The sequence below is a fragment of the Engystomops pustulosus genome, chromosome 1, assembly GCF_040894005.1.
Source record: "Engystomops pustulosus chromosome 1, aEngPut4.maternal, whole genome shotgun sequence".
Taxonomy (NCBI): Eukaryota; Metazoa; Chordata; class Amphibia; order Anura; family Leptodactylidae; genus Engystomops; species Engystomops pustulosus.
This window is the reverse complement of record NC_092411.1, coordinates 45,397,505-45,421,326: the sequence shown is the minus strand read 5'-3', so window position 1 is coordinate 45,421,326 and position 23,822 is coordinate 45,397,505. Positions and strand designations below refer to the sequence as shown.

At 41.0% G+C, this 23,822-nt stretch overlaps 1 protein-coding gene across 6 annotated transcripts in view; it reads right to left on the bottom strand.

Annotated features, from left to right (window-relative positions):
- The window catches only part of ADGRV1 (adhesion G protein-coupled receptor V1), a 270,179-nt gene that overhangs the window by 148,949 nt on the left and 97,408 nt on the right, over positions 1-23,822 (bottom strand). For 5 of the 6 annotated variants that reach the window (XM_072139515.1, XM_072139525.1, XM_072139536.1 and 2 more), the window contains 12 exons: positions 21,368-21,490; positions 16,053-16,275; positions 15,213-15,417; positions 14,957-15,103; positions 14,088-14,343; positions 11,774-11,976; positions 10,445-10,621; positions 7,074-7,256; positions 5,254-5,433; positions 4,362-4,526; positions 2,905-3,022; positions 1,705-1,828 (listed from right to left, as the gene is read on the bottom strand). In XM_072139515.1, the coding sequence (XP_071995616.1) occupies positions 1,705-1,828; positions 2,905-3,022; positions 4,362-4,526; positions 5,254-5,433; positions 7,074-7,256; positions 10,445-10,621; positions 11,774-11,976; positions 14,088-14,343; positions 14,957-15,103; positions 15,213-15,417; positions 16,053-16,275; positions 21,368-21,490 (2,104 nt within the window). The remainder of the gene's footprint in view (positions 1-1,704; positions 1,829-2,904; positions 3,023-4,361; positions 4,527-5,253; positions 5,434-7,073; positions 7,257-10,444; positions 10,622-11,773; positions 11,977-14,087; positions 14,344-14,956; positions 15,104-15,212; positions 15,418-16,052; positions 16,276-21,367; positions 21,491-23,822) is intronic. The other variant, XM_072139520.1, reaches the window with a different exon arrangement.

The window sequence follows — 23,822 nt, the reverse complement described above, 5'->3', positions numbered from 1 at the left end:
CTGATAATATTATATGCAATTTGGGGTATACAGGTCCCCCAAAACGGACACCCTGGAATTGGAGCAAAAATCACTCCATAAACTATTTGAATTTTACAGAGTTCTCGCTAGTAACTTCAGGAACAAGAAAGAACTGCAATTTGGATTATACAGATCCCCCAAAACGGACACCCTGGGATTGGAGCAGAAATTGCTACAGCACAGTACAGTAGAAGCAGCTAGACGCTAGAGACAGCACATGCAGTGTGAAATGTCGCGATTGTAAATGTCTGCCTATTTTTATAGTCTGTGTGACATCACATAAGCCTGCCGGTCGCTGATTGGCTTACAGGTCTGCACATGTGATCCAGAGTGTTCCTATCTTCTTCCCAAAGTTTTCTGCCCCAGTTCTTTCCCCCCTTGCTAATAAAGGAGGGAAAAAACTTTGTTCCCATGAATCCCCGTAAACTTCGGATTCCTGACAAATCAAAGTTTTCCTGAAATTCGGAATGAATTCCACTTCGTTCGAAGCGATTCGCCCATCTCTGCTAGTTACTGTTACATATTTTACAGTAGTCAATACTCAGGGATAACAAACAACATAACAAACCCCCTATAGGGGGTATAGGAACGCCACGAGCCCTCTAGACAAGCAATCAGGTACCTTATCTATTATAACTTAACTTTTGATCGGTCTAGATGCGATAGCTTTCACCCCTGAACATATCAATAAGCCTCAGGCACTCATGGCCCTGTTCCTGGTTCACCAGTTGTCCTTGTTTGGACTAATTTCAATAGATACTTAGAAATGTGTATCAAGAAAATCCCAGAAATGTTCTTAGCCAATAGTAAGCTTGTGTCAGAGTTGCTTACATTCCCATGCCTTCCCACACTAATAATGACACAGTATAAGAATAATACACACAGTAAAGTCTTAGTAAAGCGATGATACACACAGTAATGTCACAGTACAGGGATGATACACACAGTAATGTCACAGTACAGGGATGATACACACAGTGATGCCACATTAAAGGGATAATACACACAGTGATGTAAAGTACAAAGATAATACATACAGTGATGTCACAGCAAAAGGATAATACACGCAGTAATGTCATTGTTCAGGGATAATACACACAGTGATGTCACAGTACAGGGATGATACAGACAGTGATGTCACAGTACAGGGATAATACACACAGGGATGTCACAGTACAGGGATAATACACACAGGGATGTCACAGTACAGGGATATTACACACAGTAATGCAAATGTACTGGGATAATACACATAGTGATGTCACAGTACAGGGATAATACACACAGTGATGTCACAGTACAGGGATGATACACACAGTGATGTCACAGTACAGGGATGATACACACAGTGATGTCACAGTACAGGGATGATACACACTGTGATGTCACAGTACAGGGATAATACACACAGTGATGTCACAGTACAGGGATAATACATACAGTGATGTCACAGTACAGGGATAATACATACAGTAATGTATAGAACAAAGATAATACATACAGTGATGTCACAGTACAGGGAAAATACATACAGTAATGTAAAGAACAAAGATAATACATACAGTGATGTCACAGTACAGGGATAATACTCACAGTTATGTTGCAGTACAGAGATAATACACATAAATGTCACAGCAAAGGGATAATACACACAAATAGCTGGAAATACCTATGTAGTCATACCTGATATGTGCTGTTCCATTGTAGTTTCCGGATGGTTCACCAATGAGGACATTAAGAGATGAGGGGGCTATGGCGACCACTCCAGAAGCCCCGGCATCTCCAGAGATAATAACAGTGGCTGCTCCTGTATATTGCAATTTGAGTATTTATTAAAAATATACTTTATTTCTAAAGACACTAGTCATCATTCTGCATTCTCAAACCTCCTCAAACATAATAAAGGTTGATGGCTGCATTTGTGTGGCCTCAAAAAATAAAAAGCCACCTGAAAACTGTCAGCAAGCAGGTTACCTATCGTGGCATGGTTTTAGCTTGTGCAAATGAAGATGAATACTGTACTTATGCAGCAAACTATCACTTAAAGGAAATCAAGTATGAGGGGACACTTATTCATAGACCCAGGCACCATGACTGTGGTAATCTTTTCATACTTGGCCTCCTTCCTTCTAAAAATCAATTTTAAAAAGTATGCTAATGAGCCTGAAGGGGTCCTGGGGGTGTTACAAGAGCACCACCATGCTGCAGATGTTAACTAAGCCCCTCTATGATCTGGCTTTTAAGACTATTACACTGTCTCCCCCTCCCCCTGCTTCTTCAGAATCTGTGCAGTGAGCAGGGGGGACGGAGAGTTGGCAGAGCTGATATGAAACAGGGCTACAACATGACTCGATCCTCTTTTCTGGCAAGAAGCCAGATATGTTTTATATACTTTGAAAACTGAATGGAACTAAGGATGCTAATTATGAAAGAACATTGATAATTAGTATTAAAATGGAACCTGGAACCTGTTATTAGCTCAAAATCTAAAATACTGTTGACAGGTTCCCTTTAAGACCCTGACTGTTTTTCTCATTAATCAATGCATATCTGATACATTCATCTAACATATTAATACCTAAAAATTGTAAAAAAAAAATCTCATTATTTGTAATTCTTGCCTCAGCTACATGTGTATCTGGCAGGAGCTGTGTTACTGTAGTAATGGACACAAATCCCCTAACATTGTTGAACAGATACGAGGCTATTTCTGCTCTGTTCTGCATGAAAGGTAACTTCAAAATAGGACATAAATATTACAGATTTATATCTGTAATAACCTATTGTCACTGACTCAGACAAAGGCATATATAGTATATACATGTTCAGTATGATCAAAGACAAGGGATCTGGTGAGTGGGTGTATAGCAGTATAAGCTTTACCATCTACTGGAGAGATGACAGAATACTCCACTGACATCAACTGAACTATGAACCTCTCTTCTCCTTCAAGGAGGCCATCTTGTATCGCCTGGATTGTGAATGTCTTTTTGGTATCACTCTGAAAATAAAAATAGTTGAAGAGAACATGATAAAATAACTCACATACAGTGGGCACGGAAAGTATTCAGATCCCTTTACATTTTTTCACTCTTTGTTTCATTGCAGCCAATTGGTACGATCAAAAAAGTTATTATTTTTTTTTGCTCAGGTTCACCTTCCAGCAAGACAATGACCCTAAGCACACAACTAAAATAACAAAGCAGTGGCTTCAGAACAACTCTGTGACCATTCATCACTGGCCCAGCCACAGCCCTGACCTAAACCCTATTGAGCATCTCTGGAGAGACTAAAAAATGGCTTCCACCAACGTTCACCATCTGAGAGAACTGGGGGGGATCTGCATGGAAGAGGCAGAGGATCCCCAAATCCTGGTGTGAAAAACTTGTTCCCAAGAAGACTCCTGGCTGTACTAGCCCAAAATGTGCTTCTACGTAATACTGAGCAAATGGTATGAATACATATGACCATGTGATATTTCAGTTTTTCTTGTTTAAAAACTATAAAAATATCTACATTTCTGTTTTTTTCTGTCAGGATGGGATGCAAAGTGTGCAAAAAAATTACTTTTTTGATCTTACCAATTGGCTGCAATGAAACAAAGAGTGAAAATACTGAATACTTTTTGTACCCACTATATACCATATAGCGTAGCTAGTGTATCAGGTCTTGAGGTTTAGATTGTTTTTCCGCACAACAGGTCTTGAACAGGACCTCTAAACAAGACACCAAGATCTCTTGTAACCACTACAAGATCATTTGTCATTTCTTTCATTATGGACTTGAGTCAGTAGGTGTAATTATGATTTTAAAAAAATCTGGACTACACCTTTTAGTAGCTCGTTCTCTCGCTCTATTCCTAGAAGTGATCTTCCTAGAATCACTGCAGCAGCCATAGCCTAAAATGAATACCTCTCTGTACTAAACGCTTTGCGTTTTAGATTTGCTCATGACTACTGATCCAGTGTAATTGGCAAATCTTTTTAAAGATCTCAGGGCAGACTGACCTGCACCACACGTCTACACAATATCCTTTCACATATAAGTGTCGCACTGTGTCAAAATTGAAAGGAAATGCATTATGTAGGTGTCATCTTATATAATAGGCAGTATAAGCAAAATATGTTACATAAGCCGAGCCAAAACGGCTAAACCAGGGGCTTATGTAATCAGATTGTGTGACATTCTGTACAATGGGAAGTGAGTTCTGTGAAAGAAGTCCTTATCCTTTCATTCTGCTTACGTCATTCTCCACTCTGCCCGGCTGTGTAATACAGCAGGAATTTGTATCACATCTCATACAATAAGACAGGTCTTTAAAATACCCACAAATGTCGCACCTCATTAAACATAAGGGTGCCGTTTAATGGGCTCAGGTCATATTGTGCAGCTTCTTCTACAATCCAAATGATTTTCACAGCGCCGTGACCTCCTGGAGTCCGCACCACGGTCAGAGATACTTCACCAGCCGCGTCTCCTGTTCTCTGAGGTTCAGAAACCAGCACCTTGCAAATAGGAGAAGAGATGAATGTGCATCCAACGTGTGTTATATGTAGATACTGTATCACACTGTAAGCTGCACCATTTACACTAATATGCCAGCTTACTAATACTTGTAACATAAAGGGGCTGCCCGGAAAATTAAAAGCTGCTGCTTTCTTCCCAAAATAGCACCATATGAGACTATGATTTATGCTTGTATTACAGAGATGATTTCTAGAAATGAATGGAGCTTAGTTGAAAATATCAAACACTACCCACAGTCAGCTGCAGAGCTATTTTTGGAAGAAAGCAGCCATGTTTTTAACACCTAGAAAGATAACTTTACAATCAGAATTTAAAAAAAAATGTGATATATATATATATCTATATATATCTATATATATATCTATATATCTATATATATCTATATATATATATATATATATATATATATATATACGGTAATATGTTTTTGATTAGTAAAAATAACATTTTGGTTCCCTTTACACATCTTTTCCTGGTTAGAGAGAATACATGATCTTTTCATGTACATGATAACTGCATTCTGCTAATGCCATTGCTTAGTGTAGTTGTTTTGTTGTTTTACAATCTGCTCTGTGTATAGCCCTGTAACTTATGAGAAAACTGTAGGTTACTGTAGGCACCATCTATAAATGAATATAGTACAGTATTACTTTGCCTTGGTGGGGAGGGGGGTGAGCAAAGACAACATTTTTAATAAATGCTTACCACTTTCTTCTCAAAGCCGAACAATCCTAATGGAGAATCATTTGGGGGGATGTTCACCATAACAGTAGTTTCTTTACCAAGTTTGGCCCCGTTTGTTGCTTGTTTCAAGGAGACATTGAATGTTTCCAAAAACTCAGTATCAGTGTCATCCACTATCAAGATCTCAATTACTGCCAAAGACTGTGAAGGCAAAGCATAAGTTGATTTCAGTTCTACTAAAAATGTACTTTATATCACCTCCCTAGACATATACAGATGTGACCACCTATAACTGATCCTAGTAAAACCCTTGCCAGGCTGCAGCTCACAACACAACCATTGGGTGACTGCACATAATGGATAAACGGCACACTACTCTGCATCATCATCACATATGTATATGGTCACATACTGTACTACCTTATGTGTGAGCATGACCTAGCTCCTACTTATTAAGGGACATTAATTACTTTTTAGTAAGGAGGGCGTTATTTAGTGTGAGGGCTCCTTTCAGAGGGTAATATCAGAATGGGGGCCACTATCAGGGGGCATTATTCAGGGCAGGTCATATTGAGGGGGTATTAAATATAGGTTGCATTATTACATTTGAGGCCACATTTGGGAACCATTATCTTGTTTGTGTTTTCTGTAACTGAAAATGATAAATACAGTTGTTTTTGGTGCAAGCACATGTGAGGGGGGGTTATGTACAGGAGTGGACACTAAAGAAAATTTGGTACATATGCACTGGGGCCTATGCTCCAGATCTTTTACGACCCTAGCACCGCCCCTGACCAACAGTGATCATCTGGTGATAATGTGACCAGTCAGGTGGTGGGATGTCAGGCAGCAAGTAAAAGGTTAGGTGTATCTAAAATGTCAGGATAGATGGGATACACATTTTATTTGGGAGCAAAATCTGGTCACCCACTGAATTAAGTCCAGGCAATGACACACCTTACTATTCTAAATTATTCTAAATAATATTATAGTATAAATATTATACTAGTCATCACACTGGTCCTACGCATTACTGCTTCCCTGAGAGTTCTCTCCCCTCCTGTCACAGATCAGGTTAAGTAATCTGTGAGGAAGTAAACCTACCACTGATTGGCTAGGACTTGGTGTTATATACTAAGGTGGGGGATAAGGTGTCACTCTGCATGCAGCAAATCTCCTCAAAAGCAACCTACCTATACAATGTTCTCACTGACAGACCAAGTGAGTGACTGTCATAGCTTGTAGACAAGGAACCGCCGCTGCACATCACTCCCAGAGCTGTGAACTGACTGTTGGACATTGCTGGTGGGGCCCCTTATGATTAAAGTGGGGAGGCCCTGGGTCCGTGCCCCTGGAGCCCTCCCTTTAATCCGGCCCTGGCTGTAAGTATCGGAGCTGGACCATAGAGGTCTGTTGTAAGTAATGTTCTACTGGGAAACCAAAGGAAAACCTTGAGTCTTGGCATTTTTGTGGGTTCTTCCTTTACAGTTGCCTTAAACCCAAGTTGTTGTAGAACAAATATATGTTTTTATGGTAATGATTGGGGCTGGTGTGGGCAAAAATTGTAAGGAAGGGTTTGAAGAACTTCACAAGGAGTTCAAAGTGCTAAACTGGCATACAACTTCCCCACATCTCAATGATGCGAGATGATCTGTATAGCAAGTCCAATTCTTACAATTGAAAGAACTTCTGCTGCCAGATACCAGAGGACAAATTCAAAGACTGAATAGATCAGAACTGTTTTAGTAACTTGAGGAAACCTACATGTGTATCTACATCATTCAAAATGTGTAGAAGACTCAATAAAACATTGCTACAAAGTTTTTTAACAAAACCCGGACCTGTCCATCAGAGAATGTGAGGTTTCCCGAGGATGGTGTAAAATCTTGATAACTTGCAGTGAGTGGCAATGCTTCCCAATAAACAGTAACAAAGCCAAATTTTCCAGCTTGTCTGACAACAGGGAGTCTCAGTACATTTTGCGGAGGAGGAACCTCGTAGCCTATCACAGCTCCATTCACACCCTGGAACAGAAAAAGTATAACCTTATGGTCACAGGAAAATCGCAGTGAGGAGCCACAGTCCTGCTGAAAGCAGGACAAGACACATCAGGCATTCAATATCAAAGATTTATTACAATGTCAGGGAATAAGAGTCATTATATTGTCAGCCATGTACTACAGTGTTTGTGTTTTGCCTGATGTTAGTAGCAGCCACATGTTAGATAAGGGTAGATGGACGGGTGTATACAGTGCATACAGAAAGTATTCGGACCCATTTTAATTTTTCAGTCTGTTTCATTGTAGCCAATTCGTAAGAACAAACAAGTTATTTTTTTGCTCATTAAAGGGGATTTCCCAGGAATCAAAGTCAACTTGCTGATGGGTGGGGATCTCAGTGAAGAGACCGCCACAGATCACGAAAATGAGGGGTCCCAGTAATCTCAGTTGAGGAAGAGTAATGGAGCAGATGGCCGCGCATCACTGTTCTGCTCCAAACATCTCAATGCAGCCGACGAAAATTGCAGAGCACCGTGCTTGGCGATCTCCATCAGCTCCATAGAGATGAAGCAGCTTTGATCAGTGTTGAGTAGAAGCAGCTTTTGGGCTGGTACAGCCATGAGTCTTCTTGGTACAAACAGTCAAGAAAGGTCACCGAGTTGTTCTGAGTTGTTATTTTAGCTGTGTTTTTTGGGTCATTGTCTTGTTGGAAGGTGAACCTTTGTCCAAGTCTGAGGTTCAGGGCTCTCTGGAAGAGGTTTTCATCCAGGATATCTCTGTACTTGAAAGCAATCATATTTCCTTCAATTGCAACCAATCGTCCTGCCAACACCATGTTTCACTGTTGGGATTGTATTGGGCAGGTGATGAGCAGTGCCTGATTTTCTACACACATACCTGTTAGAATTAACACCAAAAAGTTCATTCTTTGTCCTATCGGACGAAACTCTTTGATCTTGGTGTTCTTCGTTATCCCTCTCACCAAGACTCTTCTCCCATGATTGCTAATTTTGGCTGGATAGCCTAGTCGAGGAAGAGTTGTGGTCGTCCCAAACTTCTTCCATTTAAGGATTATGGAGGCCACTGTGCTCTTAGGGACCCTGAGTGCTGCACAACTTCTTTTGTAACCTTGGCCAGATCTGTGTCTCTGAGCTCCTTGGGCAGTTCCTTAGACCTCATGATTCTCATGTGCTCTGACATGCACTGTGAGCTGTGAGATCTTAAATAGGTGTGTGCCTTTACTAATCCAGTTCAATCAGTTTAATTAAACTCATCTGGACTCCAATGAAACTGACTACCATCTCAAAGAGGATCAGAAGGAAATGGACAGCATGTGAGTTAAATATGATCAAATGGTCTGAATACTTATGACCATGTGATATTTCAGTTTTTCTTGTTTTATAAATTAGCAAAAATATCTACATTTCATTTTTTTTCTGTCATGATGGGGGTGCAGAGGTTGCTTTAATGAGCTTAATCTTACCAATTAGCTGCAATGAAACAAAGAGTGAAAAAAGTGAATACTTTCTGTACTTACTGTATAGTATAAAGCCTAGTGTTTTTGTAGTTGTTATTCTCCAAAATTTTTCATCATGACAAGATTTCCAGCAGAAAACACTGGCCCCATTGATTTAGCATTTATACATTAAAGGAATTTTCCAGGATGGAGATCTTAATATTCTATGCATATTAGTGGCGGCCTGACAGTCAGGATCTCCACTGATCAGAATGCACAAAGAGAATGTTCCTGGAGGAACTTCCTTATTTTCCTAATAGTGGTAAGTCTTAGGAACTGCAAATATAAGGTCTCCTACCATTTAAAGGGAATTTATTAGCAGTTATGAGTATACAAAAATGTAGGCAGTGTTAGGTAGGAACCACAGAGAGCTGGGTAATCAGTGTCAGAGAACACCTATAAAATTAATTATTTGAGCACACCATTGAAAAGCTATGTATAGATATTTTATGACACCCATTCACAAATGCGTATCTGACATGCATTTCTTTCAGTAGTTGCTAGGTCCCTATCCCTTATGTTATTTTCCTGGGATGGTCTATTGGTAACCTGCTCACTAGTTCTGGCCAGAAGAGTATTCTGCTGTGTGCTCCTGATTCAGGACTTAAGGGGCTTCGAAGCTCAGGGACCCACTTGAGAATCCACCTGTTCACCTGGGAGCCAGTAAAGTCTTTTATGTAACCACATCTGCTTGTTGTATATGTTGTAAGTAGCAGCAGGAATGTGAAAATGGCTTTGTATTCCAGCACTGTAGCTTGACTCAATGCACAGGGGTTATATCCTCATACGGCTGTGTTGTAAGATCTCTGCATTGAGCTGTCCCACAGCCCTAAGAGCTGTAGCAGGCATCTGGTTGAGTACTACAGCAATCTCTAATAATGCAGGGGAGGAGCCATGTAACAGTTCAATGTAAAGATCTAACAGCACGGCAGTGCAAGGAGACTCTCCCTGAGCTTCAAGTTCAGCTACAATCCTGGAATATATATCCATTGTTCACAAAAGAACCATGGTAAAAGTCCCTGATTAGTGATTTAAAGTCTGCGTTAACTACAGTCAGGACTGTCATGTGAAAATGTCATCCAAAGTAAAAATAAATCTTAAATCTCATGATTGCTCTGTCTGCTGCATTTCCTGACCCAGACATGTTTCCCGGCAGGTAGTGCAGAGTAAAGGTAACTCTTCAGCTTATAACTTCGGCCGTGAGAATATATGTGAAATGCTCAGATTTTTCAAATCACAAGTTCAAATGCCACACCCCAAGGATGTGACAGGGACGGCTGGTTTATGTTCTATAAGTACGGCTAACAAAGATTTTCATGTAGCTGCATAAAAAAGATTTCTATAATATTTATTAAAAACTTACATATTATTATATGCTATTTGCAAGCTGCATATTGTCCTGAATAAATGTGACTGTTTATCAGAGGAAAAGCTACCAACTTTACAAAAATCATCTAGAATGCTTGTAGTCTGATCATGTGCTGATAGTGGGCTGCCACCTAGTGTATACATGTAAGAATACATGTGTTATAAGACTGGATGGGAGAAGTAAAGTAACACCTCTCTAATACAAACTGCTGACATGTATCTCGATTGCATCTCTTTCCGTGTGAAATAGCCGTTAACAAATTTCCCCCATTGTTTGTAAAGGTAGACATAGGCCCTGAAGAACAGGCCTAAAGCAGAGCAGACGTACCTTAGTAACATTGAACTGAAATATGCCTCTGGGTTCATCATTCTCCAGGATGGTTATTTCGCATATTTCTACTCCAGGCCTCTTAACCAGAGGTATTCCACTTGAGAGGGATGAGTTCACAAACTGGACATTGGTGATGTTTAGGATAAAACCTTCATCTAACTCTGGAATCTCATCCTGAAACAAGAGTTACAGGGGGTAAGGTCATGGTAACAGGCTTATTTCACAAAATCTTAACACATTCAATCGTCTTATATTCTCTTGCTGCATCCACCTCAGAATATGGCATTTAGGATAAACAAATTCATTTTGTCTGTCTTGCAGATGATAAGACAGGACCTTAAAACTGTGCCACTCGCTTATAATATTTTCAGAATCTTCACTAACAATCAATAAGAGATAATGCTGCAGGTTCGGAAGCCGATGATCACCGCACCAGCAATACCCTGCATACTGGAAGGAAGTTCAACATGTGCCATGACAAGGATGACTAACAAATATGTATGTTATTAGGCTGGGTTCACATTACATTTTTGGCCATGCATTGTAAGGATACTTTGGAAGGATTCCTGTCTTGTCTTTATAGAGGGGTAGGACATAACACACTGTATGCCAATATAGCCAGATATATCCTCCTGTTCCTCCCCCGCCCCTTGAAAGTAGGAGTAGGAGGAGTAAACATTGGCAGCAGCATGGAGTTTCCCCTAGTAATGTAACCGTCCTTATATGGAAAACTACCAGTACGTTTAACAACAAACAAACTACATACACTCACCTACTCTCCTCTTCATCCCGATCCAGGAAGTGTTCTTCTTGAATTTTGACACGCCGGAATCGCCTGGAAAAAAAGACTTATAATTAGCAGGTTGTAGCACGGGGACAAGATGTCCGGCGCTCCGGGCTGCTAATTATAAGTCTTTTTTCCAGGAGATTAAAGAAAAACACCACCAGGATTGGGATGAAGAGGAGCGTAAGTAAGTGTGTGTAGTTTGTTTTTTGTTAAACGTATTAGTAGTTTTCCTTTCATGTACACTGTGCACCACATCTTGACAGAAAAAAAACAGAAATTAAAATATTTTTGCAAATTTATTAAGCAAGAAAAACTGAAATATCATATGGTCATAAATATTCAGACCCTTTGCTGTGATACTCATACTTAACATACTTTGCATACATACTGTACATACTGTACATAACCAGGATGTGGGAAATTCAAGTTCCCTATGGTTAGCTTTCAACCACTGTTATACAGTATAATGGTGTAGGCTTATCAAGTGCATATTCATATTCTGCATGTCCTACACTCTACTATTTTCTGGATTTACTTACAGGCAGGATAGTAATATTAACTTGACCAAAAGCTTTGTTCTCTCTTATAATTACGACTTTATCTTTTATTGAATAATCTTCATATTCCGTGGCTCTACTTGATGGTGGCAGGGAGATGTTTGGTGCAGACTGAAGATAAATGGCGATGTCACCGGCGAAGCCTTGTTCTCTTGTGATCTGCAGGGCTATGACCATGGGATTCCCTGCACAGTAAATAGAATTATAGAAGATTTCTGACATGAAACAATGTGACACTCAACTATTGGATTGTCTTACTGGCAAAAAATATTGATGATCTATCCCAAATATTGCTCTATAACAGATTAGTGGGGTCTAAAACCAAGCAACCCCACAGATCAGCTGTTTCCAGCAGATGATAAACACAGAATGGACCATAAAGCAGACAACTTTGTTCTCAGATTAGAGACTGAACTGTGAGTTTTGTACTTTGTACTTTGAATGGAAGCTGATCTGCAGCGGAAGTAGAATACACCAGGGCCTAGGAGGATGGGGGGCTCATGACTACCCAAACGGCTCAGCAAGTTTTATACTGCTCTGTAGAAATAATGAGATTTCAGTCCGCACACCTCAGTTTTACTTCTCTTATTTTGCGTATATGGGGACAACACATTATTACTATCTTGTATATATGGGCACTGCACAGTTCGATCTCTTTTCATGCACTGAACAGAATACTACTATGAATCTGCATACATGTGACAGCACTACTATTCTTTTCATGTATATATGTGTGCTGAACAGTGCTGTGCCAATACAGGCAGTCCCGGGGTTACATACAAGTTGTGTAGGTTTGTTCTCAAGTTGCATTTTATAAGTGTAACTCCAGACAATTAGATTTTCAAAATATTGGTTTGCAAAGGGGAGAAGAATTAACAATGAAGCTTCATTGCAGACACAATACAGCTTTATCACAGCGTGGGACTAAAGTTCAGTAAATTACCAGCATCTAGAGAGCATCGCCAGAGGTTTCAATGGACACAATGGTTGGTCTGTAATTAGGAGTCGTCTGTAAGTCTATACTATTCTGTATATATCGACACTGCACACATCTTAACTTGCATATACCTGTATGGACAGTGCACATCTCGTATCTTGCATACACTTGTTTGGGCACTACACAGTACAACTAGTAGTAAACCTGCAGTTACACGGCTCAGCACAGATTGGTTTATGTTCTATAAGCAGGTAATAAATGTCAATCCGATAAAAAGGAATACTTGCAGAGGCAAAATTTTTGTACACCCCTGGGCCCATGGCAGTCCTAATACTTCCCTGATCTGCAGTAACCTGGTCTGACCACTACACAGAGAACAGAGCCCTTGCTGCTTTACGTTCTGTATTTAAGCTGATGTGTTTGTGTTCTTGGTATATGACCCCCACCAATCCGATATTAAGTAGCTTTATTGTGGTTCTTTTATATATCTGTTTAGACTCTTCAAATGAAAATTCACAACACAGAAATCTAATAGAGATGTGCAGCTTCACAATATAAAACCCTCAACAGAAAATACATTATTACTTAGGACTATCACATCAGTGAAAACCACATCATTAGAGGTTGTGTACACAATAACATTTCCCATGTTACTAGTAGTTCCAAATTATTTGCCTTCAGGCCTTTAATTTTATAAAGTAATACCTAATAAATACAAATTGTTTCCTTCAGCTTTTCACATCCTATAAAGCACTTGGCTTTTTAGGATGTGAGGGGGGTTATGTGATACATATACCTGGGGACCATGCCCCAGATCTTTTACGACCCTAGCAACAATCCTGACCAACAGTGATCAGTGTGGTGTTTGAATCACGTTTTGAATTTGCGTTTTGAAATATATTTCTTATTTAAAGGGGTTTTCCAGAATAGAAAAATAATTGTTTTCTTGCAGAAATTGTTTATATCTCTGCTATTCAACTGCATTCACTTCCATGGAGCTGACCAGCAATATGGCAGAAATAACCGATGCACAGAAGCGGCACTGTTTTTGGAAAAGAACGTCATGTTTTTCTGATACTGGACAACCCCATTTAAGACTTAAACAAATAAAGATTCTAAATTAGTTGCAATTATTTTCTTTAGATGCCATTCATGCACAGGTGGAAGGATGTAGGGAAGTGTAATGGCTGCGAAACATGTGTACATTTGTACACACAAAAAAGTACAACTATGTATACCTCTGTGAAACCAATAGTTAGTCTTCTACCACTAGGAAGCAAGCAACTAAAAGTGATTTGCACTAGATAAATGAGACCTTTGTTATGTATATTTCAGTGCTTCTTGCTCTACTTAACTCACCTACAGGTTCATCCACTTTAACAGAAAAGGAATTGATGTGCCAACCAACCACCCCATGTGGAGAGTCATTGGGCAGAATGGTTAGTACAGCTGTAGATCTCTTGGGGTCCAGAATCGCTCCTCTACGGGGATCCTGAATATTCATTGTTGTGACATTTGTAAGGACAACCATGATAGTCTCTTCAAACTCAGCTATGTTGTCTGCAACCACTGTGATAGTGATCGTGGTGAGGGCCTGACCTTCTGAGAAGGTAACCTACAAGTGAAAGTGAGATAAAAGCAAAGCAAATGGCACAAACTGCTATTATGAATAAAAATATAAAGTATGTTCTTCCACATTACATAATGTTAGAATAGTACCACCTGCTGTTTGTATGAATTTCCTTTCATGTGTCCACCTCAATAATTGTGCTAAGGGGCCGCACATGCTCAGTCTTATTTCCCTCTATGCTCAACCAGATGGCCTCTGATGCTGCAGCAACTAATTAGAAAGAGTATAAAACAGCATCACAATTGCACTTGCACAGGATCTCCACTGATAAGCTAAGTGCAAAAGTGATGCCGTCTTATTCTCTTATTAGTTGCTCAGAATTGTCTGCAGCTTCAGTAACAGCTGAATCAATAAATTAGGTAATGTATTTTATCTTTGAAAGAGTAAAAAAGAGAGCAACGACCTCAGCACATTTAGATAGGCGAAAAGCAAACACTATTCACTGAAACATAAGGGCATGCTATTCTACCATTATTTTTGGAATATATGTGCACATAAGTTTTTTTTAATATAAATACATAAAATGTATATAAGGAAGAATACATATCTTCTTATATACATTTATAATAGGGTATTGTACAGTATATGAAAAGCGTACCACTCCTGATGCAGGAAATATATCAGTAACACTGCCATTAGCAAACCACTCCACCACAACTCGGCCATAGGTTCCATAGAGACGCTCAACGCTGAAGCTGATGAGATTGTCCTGCTCCATCTCCTCTGCTTGCTTCATTAATGAGCTCTGAAGATAACACATACAAATTATAAAATAACCGGAATTTGTAGTGTGGTATAAGAATATAAATCTAAATACAACCAGATAAATACAATAATATAAATCCAAATATCACCTGAGCAAAGGCAATAATTCCATGGGCATAGTCATTGGTTGGGATGATTATGGTGACATAGGAATGGATACCAATTTCTGCTCCCCCTTTGGGGTTTTTCAGCCTCACTCTGAAAGTTTCATCCTCCTCAGGGATGGAATCATCAAGGATATTAACTGCAAATGTGGCTTCACTCTGTCCAGGCTCAAACTTCAACTCACCTGAACTAGCAGAAAGGTAGAGACACAGCTCAACATTAATACAACATGAGGAACACATTTCTATAATGACTATTATAACAACTTAATCTCATACATGAAATTTCCATAGCATTGGTAGACTTGCCGTGATTTCTAAGTGGTCACATGTGGTACTGTACTGTATTGTAGTGTAATGATATTGCAGTGTTGAAATAGGTGATATGGGTGCCCGGATATACTAAGAGGGGGGATGTCAAGACATGCGCACGATGCTCCCAATCTTTATAAATGTCCTCATTCTCCATTTACTCCAGTTGTAAAAACATTAAATTCAGTGGAACCTCTGAGACAATTGCTCTAAATTACATTGGGACTTCTATTGGGATGGTCCTCTCAAGAAAGAAAGATGGCCGGTTTGCACGAAATATGGTGGAAAGGAAAACCTGTTACAGAAGACCTGGCCTGGATGAAGTGTTCTTCTGGAGATGTTTCATTGTATACAATGACTTTTACCATTTTGTGGTGCAACAGTCTGATTTAGTTTTCTTTACAGAGCCTTACACATTACCTTTTTCGTTGATACAATGATCCCGCTCTGCTGACCAGTATTGGAATTATAAAAATGAACACTATTATTAACAGTAAGACAGCTGACATTTACCTGGGAATGAAATCGGACTGATTGGACACTGAGCTTAGCTCATACATCTGGGTGGTAAAGTCTCCAGCCAGGGCGATGATGGTTTTGGAGACATTTATCGAGGTGACGGTGGAGGAGACTGACTGTATAGAAGGTGGGGCCCTCAGTAATGGAGAGAACTGTCCCTTGTCAGAGGTTAGGCGATACAATTCGGATACATTTCCACCTCCAATTAAAAGATGAGCTTAAAGAAAGGAAACATAATATGCATACATGTTCTTACATCTACTAGATGAGAAGTTTGGTCATACACACTTTTTTCCTATTTCATTACAAACATCACCAAGAATGTAATTTTATTTTAGGGCTAAGTTCACATCTGCACTCAAGAGTATCTATCATGTTATTAAAGGACATTAAACATCAGTTTGACTGATGGTAGAAGTGTAGAACTTACATGTTTGTGGAAGTATTTTTAATGTGTAATGGGATGGCGCAATATTTAGGAAAAAGAGTTTTTAAAAACATGCAGATTAGCTGGAGGCACTCAGACCTACATCACCTGAGCACCTCTCGGCATCGCTGTATTTCAATTCAAGCGCTCCCACGCTCCCATCATAGTCCCGCCTGTTCCCACCCCAGTCAGACAATCAGGCAACCTGCCTTCTGCAATCAAGTAGCCCTGCCTCCTGCAGTCAGGTAGCCCTGCCTCCTGCAGTCAGGTAGCCCCGCCTCCTGAAGTCAGTCTGCACCCAATGCATTTGGCCGCAGTCCGCAGACTGACTGCAGGAGATGGGGTTACCTGACTGTCTGTCTGTATTGTATAAAAGAAAAAAGATCATTTTTCATTCATGCTGCAACCAGGGACATACACATTACAGAATAAGGTACTGTTAGTGGGCTTTGAGGGGGTAGTGTGGTGACAGGTTTACTTTAAGTTTGGCATTGTGCTCCTGCCTTTTATTTAAACTTTATAGAAGCCAAAAAACTTACAAGCATCATAATAATGCATATCAATCATACGAATTACATCAAGTTTGCCCTCGTTAAATGCCACCATTTTTTCCAAAATGCAATTATTATTTACCCTTCTAGACAGTTCAGTAAATGAAATAATATCTGCTGACTTCCACAAGGAGGCTATAAGTGTAATGGCTATTGTAGTTATATGAAAGACTGAATTTGGTTCCAAAAGCCAGAGATCATTGGGCAGGACCAGAAGATATACATTATTGTGCCCTGCTCTGTATGACACCAGCAGCACATTGCCGAGGTATTCGGATAGAGTCTTGACAATCTTGATGGCGTATAGCAGGGCCGGCTCCAGGTTTTAGTGGGCCCCTCCGTGGGCCACCCTCCAGTGGCCACACTGCCCCCCCTCCCCTGCGGACACACTGAACCCCCCCCCCCCCTGCGGACACACTGACCCCCACCTCCGGACACACTGAACCCCCCCCTGCCGACACACAGACCCCCTCCCCCTGCGGACACACTGAACCCCCCCCTCCGGACACACTGAACCCCCCCCCCTCCGGACACACTGAACCCCCCCCCCTGCTGACACAATGACCCCCCCTGCTGACACAATGACCCCCTCCCTCCCCCCTCTCCCTGATGACACACTGACCCCCTCCCTCGCCCCTCTCCCTTCAGACACACTGAACCCCCCCTCCGGACACACTGAACGCCCCCTGATGACACAATGACCTCCCTGATGACACACTGACCCCCTCCCTCCCCCTCTCCCTGATGACACACTGATCCCCTCCCTTCCCCTCTCCCTGATGACACACTGACCCCCTCCCTCCCCCTCTCCCTGATGACACACTGACCCCCTCCCTCCCCCTCTCCCTGATGACACACTGACCCCCTCCCTCCCCCTCTCCCTGATGACACACTGACCCCCTCCCTCCCCCTCTCCCTGATGACACACTGACCCCCTCCCTCCCCCTCTCCCTGATGACACACTGACCCCCTCCCTCTCCGTGCAGACACACTGACACCCTCCGGGAAAGAAAAAAGAATTCACTTTTCCTGGTTCCCCCGGAGCAGCGCCTGCAGCTGTCTTCGGCCTGGGCCTCCCGTACATGCCGGCTCTGAAGCCGGCACACGTGATCCAATGACGTCATCATGTGCGCCGGCTTCAGAGCCGTCGCATACCCTGCGGAGTGCTGCATCGTGGGAACCGGGACAGGTGAGTTTTAGATTCTGCCTCTATGCTGCGCTCCCGACCAGCGCAGCATAGAGGCAGAAAAGTGATCGATCCAGTACCCCGGGGCCCCGGCACTTGCCCGGGATGGCCGGGTGCTGGCGCCGGGCCTGGCATATAGTACCACCTATAAAGATTTTTTCCTCCTGGTTTCCATATGTGAAGCACATTTGGACAAAGCTTTTGTGATTCTAAACCCTGCTTCCCAAGAGTCAATAGTTATGGACACTCTTAAATCACTCTCTCATCTTTTCAGATAGGTAGTAATAGGGTTCCTATTCAGAGTGGTTATGGCCTTATATGCTAAGCTGATACCTTCAGATTTGTTATCCCCTGCTTTTTGTGGTAAAAGATTTATCAAGCTGTCTGAAAGTCAGAATATTTCTAGTTTCCCTTCATAGCTCCCCTTTAAAATATTTGTGAGCACTGGTAAAATGAAAGCTGAGCTGTGATTGGTTTCCATGGACAACTAGAAATATTCTGACTTTCAGACAGCTTGATAAATCTTCCCCACTGTGTCTTAATCTCAGACATTGGTAGAAGCCATGTTTCAGTACTGAATATCTTGACCAAAGGTCTGAAAAAGCCAACAGATGATCCTTATGCCATATCTCCTCATGAGTGGAAATCCCCATGGAAATCCAATTGTTTATATCTAAATCTTCTACAAAATGACAAATCTTAGTGACTACCCGAGGTCTACCTTTGAGCCAGACATATTTATTCACCAGTTTTTGTAATTACTGAAGGAATCTATTAGTTACTGGGATGGGGACATTCCTTTAGACATTAGTTATTTTTGGTAAATCCATCATTTTTAGCGCAGCTACCCTGCCTACCCAAGAAAGCTTTTTTGTAGGGAAAGAAAGTTGTATGTCAAAGTATGGAATGGATTATGAGTCCCATTGATACGGATATTTCGATTTGATTTGCTCCCCTATGTTATCTGGTACATACATTCCAAAAATGAGAGATTTACCCGCATTAAGTTTGTAATATGAAACTCTACTAAACTGATCAAGTAAATACGAGACAGCAACTAGGGACGAAAATGGGTTTCTCAACGCGATAAACACATCATTGGCAAATAGGCCGATCTTGTGATTTAGGCAGCCCATTTTAATGCCAGAGACACATCTACAAAAGACCTAACAGCCTCCGCCAGAGGTTTCATAACAAGCGTGAAAATCAAAGGTAACAGTGGACACTCATGGTGGGTTCCATTTGGAATATATAAGGTTTTAGAGAAGTAACCAGACATGGATTCAAAGGCAGACAACGTCGTGTATAGCGCCAGAATCCCTAACATGACCTTCTCGGAGAATCCAAACTTTCCTAGCATGTCTCTGAGATATCCCCTCTATTGAATGCCTTCGTCACATCAAAAGAAAGAAGCAGAGAAGGCGCCCGAGTCCTCTGAACAAAGTTCACCACGTCAATAAACCGGCATCTTCTGTTCGAACCGTATTGAGAAGGGATATAGGGCAGAAATTAGGAGGTCTATCCCGGGTCCTACCAGGTTTTGGCAAAGTGCAAATGGATGCTGTTAGCATTTCCCCCAGAATTAAAAAATTAGCGAGCTTTGAAGGGTGGTTGTCTTAGGCCCCTTCTACACTGGCGTTTTTCACGCGCGAGTTCTGCGTGTGCATTTGACGCGCAGAACTTGCATTGCACTCTGTCCCATTGTATTCAATGGGTCTTTCTTCATTTGCGTTGTTTTGCACGCGCATGCTTGCGTTCGTTTGCACGCGCGTCAAAATCGCAGCATGCTCTATTTTTGCGAGTCACGCGCAATTTTCACGCCCCATTCAAGTCTATGGAGATGCATCAAGAACGCATTGCACTCGCAATCATTGCAAGTGCAATGCGAGTGCAATGCGTTTTAAACGTAAGGGTTGCTAGGTGACCAGTATAACAGTATTTCCCCTGCTCGCGAACGATCATTTAATTAAAAAAACACAATGAAGAACAGTGAAGAATAGAATAAAACCAGTGAACACAGTGAACACAGTGACCACAGGATCATTTAAGAGAAAAACACAGTGCAGAACACAGTGCAGAATAGATTACAGATGTTCGGCACATCTGCTTACTTGTCGGGAGATACGCGCGGAGCGGTGCGAACAAAATAGCATGTGAAGAACAATATATATGTGTGTAAAGAACACATTGCAGATGTTTCCATACATCTGCAATGTCTTCTTCACACATATATATTGTTCTTCACATGCTATTTTGTTCGCACCGCTCCGCGCGTATCTCCCGACAAGTAAGCAGATGTGCCGAACATCTGTAATCTATTCTGCACTGTGTTGTGCACTGTGTTTTTCTCTTAAATGATCCTGTGGTCACTGTTTTCACTGTGTTCACTGGTTTTATTCTATTCTTCAATGTTCTTCACATCTGCTAACTTGTCGGGAGATAATATACACGGGGAACAGTGAAGAATAGATCGCAGATGTTTGCAACTTATCAGAAGACATTATTTTTCAATTAAATAAAACATTTTATTCCCGAACCTTGGTCCCTTTGAAAAAGTCCCATTGACTTAAAAAAACGCGCGTGAAAAACGCACCGAAAACGCAAAAAAACGCGAACAAAAATGAAACAAAAACGCAGCAAAAACGTCAGTTTTTCACGCATTGCACCCTGACGTGAAACGCAACGCTAGTGTGGAAGAGGCCTTAGGTGCACAAAAAGTCTCATAAAAAAAGGAGAAAAATCCAAGGCAAAAAAGGTACATGTGCCCCACAGTCATATGAAGGAAAAGACGGGAAATGCACAAAATGTGCTACAAATCTGCTGTAAATTCTACCAAAATACAAAAAAGCGGAGATCATGATTTAGATACATTTATACAGTGGACTGAGTGGAGCAACATGACTGATCAGCTGATGGTCGAGGATGCTGTGTGTCAGACCTTCCTCTATCTAACAATGATCAACTATCCTAATGATAAGATACTATTACACTACTTTCAGTGTGGTAAGACCAAATACTAATGTGGAATCTTAGCCATATCATGAACAGTACAAATTTTCTATCCAAATCTCCGGCCTCTGTAATCTGGGCTCCATAACAGTCCCCTGTTTTTCAGAATTGAGCCATATAGTAAAGTGTCGCTTACCAAGGCCAGAAGATGGAATAAATGTATGAATCATTTGTGCTGCTTTAAACGGAATCACTTGAATTTTTTTCATAGGTGTCTGCCCCGATTCCCACAGGAAAATATGAACAAGTTCTGCTTCTGCTGCAAGAAAATGAGAGCAATAGAATGAAAAATTGAAAGGTCTTAATTTTATCTGACAGTGTGCTTGTTACATTTATAGCACTCGACACATTGTTCATCAGATTTGTGCTTGTCATAAAGTTTTACATCTAAAAAAGAATCTTGAATTCCTGACATCTATCACTTGATAATATGGTGACAAGAAACGCAGCAATGTTTATGGCTACAAAGACATTAGGATTTTTAATAGATCCTTAAAATAGACGTTAAAAATAACTCCTTTACTGCACAAAATGGGGCCAAAGACATAGCTAAAATCTGTATGCTCCGATATAAAATGTCAGAGTAGACAAAAGATAAAAAATAGATTAATCAGATCAAAATATACAGATGCATCTTTCAACTGGGAAAAGGGCTTAAACAAAATCTACGTCAAAATCAAGCATGATAAACCTGTGACACTCTCTTGTAGATGCAGGCACTGTGACTGGTCTTATCTTTTGTATCTATGGGGGGGGGGGGGGTTACCAGAGCCTCTCCATGCTGCAGATCAGACTGTTCCACCCTCCTCTATACTACCTTAGCACTTCTCCCCTCCCTCTACCTGTGATGCAATTTCACTGCAGCAGAGGAAGTATCAGAACACAGTGGGAAGGGGAAGTGTTCCTACCCAGTATAACAGCCTATGAAACTGTGAGCAAGTACCCCTGGTTTATCATGCTGGCTTTTGATGGCAGATTTGCTTTAAAGTTCCTCCCACATATGGACATCTTACTAATAGGTTAAAAGACAAATGTGATTGTTATTCCTAATGGGGATAGGGACTGATATAAGTGAGGATAATGTTTATACAATGTTACTTAAATTTAGGACTATTTTAATTAATCAACAAACAATAATTCTTAGGTCAACAAGGGTAAGCCCTTGATTATTTTTGGAACGCAATAAAACTAATAACTGATGCCACTTAGGCTATAGCAAGCTGCACAGTACAGTCATGGCCATAAGTTTTGAGGATGTTAATTTTTACAATGTTACAATTGTACAATGTTACAATTTTACAATGTTACAATTTTAAAATGTTAATTTTTACAAAGTCTACTGCATCAGGTTTTATAATGACAATTTTCATATACTCCAGAATGTTATAAAGAGTGATCAGTTTAACAGCAATTAATTGCAAAGTCAGTATTTTCCTAGAAAATGAACTTTTTCCCCCAAAACACATTTCAACTTCATTGCAGGCCTGCCTTAAAAGGAGCAGCTAACATCGTTTCAGTGATTGCTCCATTAACACCGGTGTGGGTATTGTTGAGGACAGGACTGGAGATCAATCTGTCATGATTAAGTAAGAATCACACCACTGGACACTTTAATAGGAGGCTGGTGTTTGGCATCATTGTTTCTCTTCTGTTAACCATGGTTATCCCTAAAGAAACACGTACAGTCAACATTGCTCTGCACAAAACTGGCCTAACAGGGAAGAGTATCGCAGCTAGAAAAATTGCACCTCAGCCAACAATCTATCGCATCATAAAGGAATTCAAGAAGAGCGGTTCCATTGTTGCCAAAAAGATTCCAGGGCGCCCAAGAAGGACCAGAAAACGCCAGGACCGTCTCTTAAAAGTGTTTCAGCTTCAGGATGGGGCTACCAGCAGTGCAGAGCTTGCTCAGGAATGGCAGCAGGCAGGTGTGAGGCATCTGCATGCACTGTGAGACTGCGGAGACTCTTGGAGCAAGGCCTGGTGTCAAGGAGGGCAGCAAAGAAGCCACTTCTCTCCAGAAAAAACATCAGGGACAGACTGATATTCTGCAAAAGGTACAGGGAGTGGACTGCTGAGGACTGGGGTAAAGTCATTTTCTCTGATGAATCCCCTTTCCGATCTGGAACATCTGGAAAACAGCTTGCTTGGAGAAGACAAGGTGAGCGATACCACCAGTCTTGTCTCATGCCAACTGTAAAGCCTCCTGCAGCCATTCATGTGTAGGGCGGCTTCTCAGCCAAGGGAATCGGCTCTCTCACAGTCTTAAAAAACACATCCATGAATAAAGAATGGTACCAGAATGTCCTCCAAGACATCACATTTGTCAGAATCGAGCCGCCAGCCGGGGCTCCTCCGCTCTACATGCATCGTATGATCTCTCAGACATTGGACATCGGATCCCCAGCTTTACCAGGACTCTGAGAGACACCTGCTTTCTACTTAACATTAGCATTTGTTTTTTCATTTTCATGTTTTTCAGGTCCATCAGCACCATTATACAGATGAGGGCCTGTACAGACAGCTTGAGGTGCTCTTTTTAATAAAATTGCCCATGCAGGTGTAATGTGAAACACAAATATAGATTGTTT